This window comes from Saccostrea cucullata, unplaced genomic scaffold (genome assembly GCF_032062105.1).
Source record: "Saccostrea cucullata isolate Sc308-1 unplaced genomic scaffold, CSIRO_AGI_Scuc_v1 ctg9905, whole genome shotgun sequence".
NCBI lineage: Eukaryota > Metazoa > Mollusca > Bivalvia > Ostreida > Ostreidae > Saccostrea > Saccostrea cuccullata.
Window position 1 is genome coordinate 25,382 of NW_026932582.1, and position 10,195 is coordinate 35,576.

Below are 10,195 nucleotides of genomic sequence, written 5' to 3' on the forward strand. Positions count from 1 at the left end.
GTGTAAATCCGATTTAGATCCATAAAATTACAAGGAACTGTTGGACAATTTGAAATCATAAGAATTTAGCATAATCAACAGCTAAAACTTTGGACTTTTCAACTTTATACACAACCATTCCACACAATAAATTAAAGATTGACAGCTGTTTTTTGAATAAAAATGGAACTCGTAAATTTACCTAGCTTGTCATTGGTCATTTGCAAAAATATTTTGTTAAAAAACATTCTGATTGTACACACAAGTACTCTGAAGTTAAATCAAAAAGATGCCTGAGTTTCTATTTGACAATATATCTGTGTTTATTTCCCGATCATGACCGATGCACACGGCGGTTGTGAGCGGCTCACTCCTCCATGGCACCTGATCCCACCATGTTTGCTCTGCTCCTATTTTGTATTGTTTTATGGACTTTGATATTGAATACTGTTCGTATCCATATCCTTCTTTGAAAACCAGATCTTCCAGCAATCTATTGGAATTTTCGTGGGTACCAATTGCGCTCAGTTGTTAGCAAACCTATTTTTGTATTCATATGAAGCAGAATTTGTCCAAAATTTTATGAGTAAAAAGAATGAAACATTTGTTGAGGCTATAACTCGACATTTAGATACTAGAATATCGACGACGTATAATCAATTAAAAATGTTAGCATCTACTCTTATGTCGATGCTATATTCTATGTCCCGGTGAGCTTGAAATAACAGATACCATAGAGTTTGACACATCTGTTCATATTTGGATATTTTACTTAAAAGGACGTTAATGGCAATCCAACAACCAAGCTCTATGATAAACGTAATGGCTTTAACTTTACAATCGTCAACTTCCCTTTTTTAATATGCGACAATATTTCCATTTCTGTTTTTTTCTCTGTGATAACTCTTTGAAAGTAACAATACTAACTTCTATTCGGAATGTAAATTAGGTCGATAGGCCAGGTGCTGATGAGTCTAATATGCATGCAAAAGATGCGCATCTGTCCCTGTGTCTGACCATAAATCTGTTTCATATTTGAATATTTTACTTTGTGTGTGACGTTAATGGTGATCCAACAAAAATTGATATTGATAAACGGGATTAGTTTAATTTAAATCTACTTCCCTACATTTTAAATAGTCATCACCTGCTTACAAGTTTTATCTCTCAATCAATGGAAACGTAAGGAATCACTGTCTAGTTAGTATAATTTCTAAAACGAGGTCAATTTTTTGACAAACAAGTTGATGAAACAAGAATATCAGCAGTCTCATTTAAAAGTCATCATTTTGTAAGTTCTATGGTCGATACAATGACCTTGTTAGCAAATATTATTTATCATTGAGTCAAATGCTGACTGAAGATTTTCATACTAATTGTTAGTTCATTATTTTTACACTGAATTGACGGAGAATTTTTCCGTTATTTCCTGATCATGATAAGGAGCACACGCGGGTGTGACCATTCGGCACTCCTACATAGCACCTGATCCCACCTCTGATGTATTGGAGGTCTGTGTTTGCTATGTTCCTATTTTTTATTGTTTTATAGACTTTAAATCTTGAATATTATTCCTTATCTCCTTATGTATCATTCTTTAAGACGTCAATTAGGTCTTTTATATTTTTAATATTCCAGTCAACCAAGGTGAGTTGAATACGGTCTACCCTACATGTGCTGGATTCGTAATCTTCATAAAAGTCAGGAAAATAGCTGGGTCCAGCAAATGCTCAACCAAGTCCTTCTCCTTAACCCTTACCAAATCTAAATTTTAAACTGGTAAAGGAGAAACTCCAGGAGCACTGTGCTACAGCATAGTTTACAAGTTATGTAAAACAGATGTAGATTCTCAAAGATGAAAAAGAACTTAAAGAAAATTTAAATCCTCGCTTTTAAGACTCAATACCATATATATAAAATGCGATTTTTCTATAAAAATAATCAAATCCTTATGATAAATTTGATACTAGTACTAGAATTTTTGATATCATATAAAATAGCTTCAAAAAAAAAGAACTCGAGAACTTTCGTATCTAGGGATCAGTTATCAACAAAATAATTTTATTGAAATCAATCGGACTCTTCACAAAAGAACTTTGAAGGTTTTATCTTTAAAAATGTTGGAGTTCCTCGTTGTCACCATTTAGGCAGTCTTTGAAGATCAGGTCTTCCAACAAAGAGTTAGAATTTCAATGAGCACTTATTGTGCTCCTTTATTTACTGACTTGCTTTTTATAAATTCCTGTAATGTGTGGTTTATTCAAAAACTTCCATAGGAGAAAAAATACTTGCTGTGTTCTTCGACTTCACATTCAGATTTTATAAGACTTGTTGTCAAATAATAATTATTGTCCATATATATCTTGTTTCGATGTTTTCCAATAAAGTTGAAATAAAAGACTCCCTAGAGATGTTTATTGTACCAAAAATCTTATCTTCATCTTCTTTATATTGGGCATCAAATAACGAGAGATACATGAAGATAATGATTATAGTGCAAAATGTCCTTCACATGAGGCCAGAGTTTGAATTCCAAGACTAGCGAAAGCCATGTGACAATCAAGGCCCATTTATCTCTTGTTTATCATACGATAAATTCTCTCCGTGTATAAATAATAAAAAAAATCAAACAAGATATTATTTTAGATTTATTACTGGAGCTGAGAACTGAACTAAAAATGTTTCCAAGCAATTGTAACAGTAAAACACAGTATAACGATAACTACGTCTAATTAATAAATTCTTTACCAGGTCAGATGAAGATGAACAGTCGCTATAAACAACCTATATTGGTAAAATGTGTCTATATAAATCACGACAAATTCTTTTTCTAATATAGATTTACCCTACAGTGAGCTTTCACCATTAAGATGGAAAACTTGAGCAATAATGAATTACACATGTATTTGGCAAAGGAACGAATAGAACGCAGGTCTTATGAAAAGGCAAGAAATATTAAATGATACGATCTGTTATCATGCATTTGAATATTTTGAGATACTAGTAGCTGTTTTACTTTATATAAAATATTTCTAGAATGTATTCTATTGATAATAAGAATTCGTAAAATTTGTATTTGTTTTATTTGAGATTGTTCATGCTATCATAATTTTCAACGTCTGCATCACTAGAACTGAATACTTGATTGGTGTGGCTGTACACGTCATTTCCGGTCGCTGGATTCACGGAGCCATATTCATTGTCATTAATAATGGTATCTTTTTGAGTATTTCTACAAGTTGAATCGTAGAAATTATCTTCCGCTGGTTCCTTTTGAGGAGCAGTTGTGTGATCGTACATATTTTCCTGTACACTGTGTACACTCTGGCGTGACTTCCTGTTTACTGTATGGTCGTACGTGTCGTCGGTACCGTCTTGTTCCGCTGCTCCGTCTATACCAGTAGAACTTTTTTGGCGGGACTTGTTGATCTCACTATAGACAGCACCGGAACTATGACGGTTTACTTTATTGCTATTCTTTTGTTGAAATCTGTCAGACATAAGCAAGTAGTTACATTTAGCTACTGCAAAAATCAAAAACTCAACATAGAGTCATAAAATAACACTTTGCACCTACATGAAAAAGAGCATGTAAACAAATAATCCTCGAATGTAAAAAAAATTATATCGCTGTAATAAAGAAACATTCAAGGCATAAGCATATTTCCTTCTATCTGCAGTTTTGCATATTAAATACTTTAATTTTTTTTATAATCAAATACATATAATGAGAAAGAGCATTTGCTTGCGGACAACCAAATAAACAGAACATTTTATGCAAATCTAAAACACAATAACAAATATTCATATATTTTACCAACCTTTTATAAAGTACAATGAAGACTATCAATAAAATGATAATTACTCCAGCCGCTGCACCCCCTACAATAGCTGGCACGATACTATCTGGAACAAAATCGTAGTTTTATATTTCATCTGAAAATATTAATATTTCATATCTCAAATAAAATTCCATATTTATCTCTACCTTGATGATTCAATCTGAAAATGATTCACAAAAATATTTACTATCGGCATTTACATGTTGCTTTCTTCCACGGAAATGGAAGCATTCGATATATTTTTTTGCTAAAATAGTTTATTTCATATTGAACTTCATGAGATATACACTAATTCCATTTTTGAAAAGTGTTTACTGAAAATCTTCTCTGATAAATTACACTTGTTTAGCTTCATTTGGTTATCAAGGTTAAATAAAATACAAAGAAAAAAGACAATCTAGGTACAAAATTATTATCAGATTCATGCCAAGTTTGAATTATGCTTTGGTATACATGTATATATTTTTACTATTGCATCAACTGTACACACCATTAGGTTTGGTTTCCTGTTCAGCAGATAATAGGGGGGATGAAGAAAGATAAGACACTGTGGTTTTCTGGTGGATAAATGTTGTAGTAACATCTGAAAAATTTGTAACTTCAAATGAGGTTGTCTCACCTTCACTTGTAGTGAGTTCAGTAGAAGGCTGAATAGTAGAATCTATAAACAGCAGAAAGAAAATCTATGTGATTAAAAGACAATATGATAATACTATTGATGCAGAGATTTTATGAATAAAACAACTTTCTAAAATGAAAATTTCTAAACTTTCAGATAATTCATATTTTAGCGCAAATGAATATTGCATTTAGATACAAATCAAATCTGTTTAAATGCACTTGCAAACATACAAGTCACTGTCTAGGTCGCTGGTCTGAAAAATTGGCATGGACGACCAAGAGGTACAGTGCCACACATAGCAACTACTGTATATTTATTGCGCACAAAAAGTTGTGTTCGGTTTTGGATTTATGTTTCTTAATTTTCACCCCAATTGCAAAAAAGAGATTTCAATAAATCCCTTAATCCTCTATGAGGTGTTCTCATTGTTGACGTCTGCAAGATGCGCTGGACCGAATAATCTGGTAAACTAAAATGGCGGTATAAATAGGAGAAATTTTTAGTGGCCTCAATTTCAGGACCAGGTGGGCTATTAAATTAGTTCTAAGGAAAGGTTTGTTATGAAAAAGTATGTTAGGTACACATGATTAGAAATATTTTTAGCTGAAAGTTTTTAAAAATTGAGAAATAAATCGACAAACAGCGGGCCTTTTAAGCGCAGTAAGTATACTTTTTTTAATGGGTGGTACAGTAGCTCTCCGGTCTCTCAAAAAAAAAAAAAATCAGAAAGCTACTGTTCTGCAGATTTCGCAAAAAGTAAGATAAATGTGCAGAATCTTTGCGAGCAACGTTGCAATATGTAGGCTAAATAAGAACATCTGTTAATGAGTTGAAATCTACGTGCAATTAAGAAAGTCATTTTACTTCAAACAAAATAAATTCTATCAGGAAGATTTGTTTAAAAAACATTTATTTTATTAAACAATGATTCTCATTATATGGTAAATAAATTTGAACATCTCACCAGTATTACCGGATCGTTCACACAGAACAGGAAGTAAATCACTGCAAGTTTTGGCATGAATTTTTACGGTGCTGCTTGCCGAATCTTTGCTTACCGCTAAGCAGTCGTATAGATCTGTGGTACTATCTACAAAATGTTAAAGTTTATCATGGAGCCCAAATGTGCAAACCAAATCTATTTTTTTAAATCCGAAAATACTATATAAAAGAAAGATAAACATCTTGTTAATAAAACGAAAATGCAAAATAAAAAACAAAATTATTAAAGAAAATACAAAATAAAAACAAACAGAAAAACTAAGAAAAAACGAAAATATGAAAGAAAAACCTTGATATTACTGAATAACAACTAAAAGAAAATAAATTACTCAAAATGAAAAAAAAAACTTTAATACGGAATTAAGATGTGCATGCATGGTAAGGACGTGAACCCATAAATCATTCCTTAAGCGCACGTGTTATAAAACATTGAAAATTCTATATTATATGCCTGATTTTGTTTCGAAATTAATATGATATGGAGATAACAAACAGTATTCAAGCTCAAAAGTTCATAAAACAATGCAAATTAGGAGCAGAGCAAACACGAACCTCGGTGGGATCAAGTGCCATGGAGGAGTGAGCATCCCCTGCCGACCGGTCACACCCGTCACGTTTCCTTGTCATACTCGGGAATTAACGGGGAAATCCATCATCAGTTCAGTGTGTAAATAATGGACTAACAACTAGCATGAAAAACGTTAGTCATGATTTGACTCAATGATAAATTGTATTTACTGACAAGGTCATTGCATTATACACGCAATGTTTGCATTAATTTTATACTCATCTTTCTCATATCAATAACATAATAACTAGACGATCACAACAAGGATAAATTTTACCCTTGGTTATCTTATATGCTTAGATTTACGATTATGCTGTATGCTCCTATGCTGTAATAACTAATAATGAGCAAGAATGTCCCTTTCAATGATTTGAAATCCATGGTTCCTAGGTCAGAGAATCTGGTTTTAATGCGGGGTTCCATACACATGTACATGTATATTTAATATATAGTTTGAAGACATTTTTATTTGAAAATCTTTTCTTTGCTCCTGGGTTTCAAGCAAACACTCTAACAGCATGGTAATGATAAGGTATAGTTGTCGTAGTCATGGTCATCGAATATACAGCAGGCCAAATATACATGATATCTTTTTTGATTCAATTTCGGTCTAGGCCAATAAATAACCAATAGATAGCCATCTCATTCACATCTCGCTTGAACGAACCTCTACCGGTCCTTTGGGTGGGGTCCAGCAGTAAGTGTTTGCAAGAAAAAGATCACCCATTGCTCAATGAGTGCTTCAGCATAGATATTGATTTGCAGTCCACCTACAAACATTGGTTTCTCCATATGTGAAAAATTCTCAAAAGGGACGTTAAACAACAAGCAAAGCGATATTGTACTCGGTTCCCTTGACATTTTTTTAATTGACTATTTGAAGAGACTGAAGAAACTCACTACTTAGATTCTCCAACTGTAAAATATCATTCAAATGTTACGGATTTTGTCAAGTACATGCTATTTTAGCCATAGCGTGTAGGAAGAGACTTTCAATTTTAAACAATCTGTACAATGCCTTAAATATTGAATATTCAAAACAAATTATTTTGGTCTTCTTTTTTAAACTACACGTTTTTACCGATGTGCTTTGTGCCATCGGTTATAAGCAAAGTCGGAATGTCCAAGCTGCTCTCGTTGACAGATATTTATTTTTAATTGGGGGAGAGAGGTTATCGTCGCAAAATCTAATGAAATTGGTTACCTGATTAAGTTAAGATTTATTTAGTGGAGTATGCCAGGGCACCAACGATAGTTGAAAACGTAGGATAATTTGCATAACGGGCCGGCATAACGGGCGAAGAATAAAATAAAAAGACCCTTTTTGTTAAATAAATATTTTTATCACCTCAACAAAAAGTACTGTAGTCCATTATAGTTTAGTATGATAGTATTTTTTTTTACTTTAGTTAATCAAAATATTTACCATTGTAAATCGAAGTATATTTACTATTGATTGAAGACTGTGATATTTTAAGTTTGCCAATTCATACAAGTTCATTTATTTATGATATTAAATAGAATTAGTACTATTTCTATATTAAGCATCATTGGTGTTGAGTTAAAGAAAGTTTAAGTTTTGAAATCACAAATCTATATTTTACTAATATTAATTTTTATTAGGGTAGACCAAGAGAGGTGAGTTTAAGAGAGAATGAGAAGGATTTAATAAATGTGATGCACTGTTAATTTACTTCGTCTACATAGTAATAGTTAAAAAGGGAATATTTTTCCTTGTCAAGCATAATCAAGAAAATCAAGGTAATACATGTAGATATACTTTATGCTTTATTACTAGGTACTACACTAACACTTTGTTGACCCTGTTTCAGTATCCCTTTTCTCTTTCTTATGGACCATATGCATTGTATCTTCACTTGTCTGTCCGCTGTATTTTATACATTGGATTCTCTACAATGTTATATTATTCTAAGGCGACCGTTGCAGCTTAATTTTTACAAATAATCTGTACTTTAGAAGCATTAGTTAGATATTTCTTTCACAATATTTATTCCATATTCTTACAAAATTTACTTTTTGCCCAATTTGTTGAAATTATTACAGTAGATCCCGATGTGAACTATTTGACATGTGAATAGTTGGAGACGGATTTTTTTAAAATAAGATCTCAGATACGCAAAAATGAAAGCTTAAAATATCATTTTACCATATCTTCAAATACTAAAGGAAATTCTAATTTAAATTTCAATACATAAAAAACTCTTATTTGTCTTTTTACTACATGTATTTTGTCAATTTGATCTTTGTATTTTGCCATAGCTCATTGTAAGGTTTTTTTTATGATCTCTATTAATAGAATTTCATCAAGGCAAAACCATGCACTGTCGACTTCAACAAAGTCCAATTTCACATTTAAAATTTCTAAACATAAGAAAAGTCTTTATATTTTCCTTGCAGAATTAAAAGCTTTGCAAGATTGAAGAACTCAGAAAATGCTGACAATAAAATTTGAACTCAAATACTTTATACCAATCATACTGTTGCTCCACTGATTAATAATTCGTCGAGATATTCCTGTCCATGCCTTTATGCTACTTGAAGGTGGATTTGTGAGGTCGTAGGAACCATCAAAGGAACCCCTCAAAGAACATTTTTTTACAGCATTAGTCCAGTTTTTTACGTCGTTCTTCAAGATAGCGTTTTTCCCGTCTGTAACAGTTTGACCTACAAAAATTAATGTTCACTGAATATTTATCAGCGATGGCTTATTATATAATTTTGCAAAATATACAGGTAGAGTGAAGTCAGAATAATATAAATTGGATGTCTGCATCAATAAATATCTGTGGAGTACGTCTTTTGAAATCGAATCGTTTTTTTGTTTGTTGTTTATTTTATTTCTTTTTATTCCTTAAAGATTTTTAAGGGAACACTGTCCAGTAATTTGTTGGGAATACCAGGACATTAACAACAGTAAGAAACATTAACCAAAAAAAAAGTAATTTACAAAAAAATAATAAGATGACTTTCCAGCATCCCAACATTATTCTCCATTGAATAATATACAATTATGGACTCCTTTGGTGTTGAATATGGTTTGTTATTCACCAGAAAAATATTCATATTGACCGAGGCGAAGCCGAGGTCAATATGAATATTTTTCTGGTGAATAACAAACCATATTCAACACCAAAGGAGTCCATAATTGTTTTACTATATAGTCGGAATTTGAAGAAATAATACATTGAAGGCTGTATTACGACACAATTTTCATTTGCGATTTTCCATTGTTGAAAATAAAAAAAAATCTCCAGATTACTGTTTGTAACCTCCGCGTTTTCCTTTCCGAGTTTTGCTATGTGTAAGACGTCCAAATATTAAAAAATAGTCCTGAAATAGGTTTGAATAATTGTTTTCCTGTTCAGATACGTAGCTCGCTGCGACCGTTGCAACCATTATTTACAACCTTGTTCGATGTTTTGATTGTGACGTCACAATGCCGTTGCACGCGCATTGACCCTCCGGTGAATACGGCCTAAAATCCGGTGAATATGTAGTGTTATGAAATGTCTGCGTTTGTATAGATTATATAGGGACTATAAATAGACTAAATATGATATATATATATATATATCTAATCGTTGGTTGAATATTGAATTTGCTTGTATATTTGTTTGATAATATGTGATATCCTTCGTAATTTGACTTTATTTTTTTTAGAAAGATATGCATGAATTGTTTTACTTACATAAATACGGGAGTTCTGTTTCACAGGGAAGAAATTCGTGCATCAGTCCTATATTTAATCCATTCAGCAAAATCACAGCCGCACATTCACCTGTTCCATTAGCTTAAAAAATTGTTTATGGAAAACATGACCATGCAATGTTTAATAAAAAATTATTTAGCCCCCCCCCCCCCCCCCCCGAGCCTGTGTGACACAAATCCTCTAGTGATATGCAATGAAGAAAGCACAGCTTGAGCTTTATGTGAAAAAAGTTATAAAATTGGATTAAATATTAGTTTAGAATTTGAATGTGATAAATCATGAAAGAACAAGAAAACATTGATGTAACCATCAATTGTCGCCCGGGAAATATATAAAGTAAACAATGAAAATGAGTCTTGATCATCAAACCGCTTCAATATGTGTGAAAAGGAATGCGTCTAATTGATGGAGACGATAGTCGCGAATATTTTGAAAACTTGTAGTCGGATAAA

At 32.2% G+C, this 10,195-nt stretch overlaps 1 protein-coding gene across 3 annotated transcripts; it reads right to left on the reverse strand.

Annotated features, from left to right (window-relative positions):
- Window positions 1–2,614: 2,614 nt before the first annotated feature.
- LOC134235466 (uncharacterized) lies at window positions 2,615–9,847 on the reverse strand. Of its 3 annotated transcripts, none has more exons than XM_062717596.1 (6): window positions 9,723–9,847; window positions 8,504–8,698; window positions 5,417–5,533; window positions 4,312–4,482; window positions 3,801–3,885; window positions 2,615–3,469 (listed from the first exon to the last, which is right to left on the reverse strand). In XM_062717596.1, the coding sequence occupies exons 1-6, from the start codon at window positions 9,763–9,765 to the stop codon at window positions 3,061–3,063; spliced, it is 1,020 nt and encodes a 339-aa protein (XP_062573580.1). In that variant the 5' UTR covers window positions 9,766–9,847; the 3' UTR covers window positions 2,615–3,060. The 3 variants fall into 3 exon arrangements, with proteins under 3 accessions (XP_062573580.1, XP_062573581.1, XP_062573579.1); XM_062717597.1 differs by having other exon boundaries at window positions 4,312–4,404; window positions 5,408–5,533; XM_062717595.1 differs by having other exon boundaries at window positions 5,408–5,533.
- Window positions 9,848–10,195: the final 348 nt, after the last annotated feature.

Bases quoted from the DNA above. Each gene is read 5' to 3' on its own strand.
- LOC134235466 (XM_062717595.1), bottom strand. From the start codon at position 9,765: ATGCACGAATTTCTTCCCTGTGAAACAGAACTCCCGTATTTAT. The intron at 3,886-4,311 runs GTGTGTACAGTT...ATTTTGTTCCAG, and splicing joins ACAGGAAACCAAACCTAATG to ATAGTATCGTGCCAGCTATT. The intron at 3,470-3,800 runs GTTGGTAAAATA...TATGTCTGACAG, and splicing joins TTCATTGTACTTTATAAAAG to ATTTCAACAAAAGAATAGCA.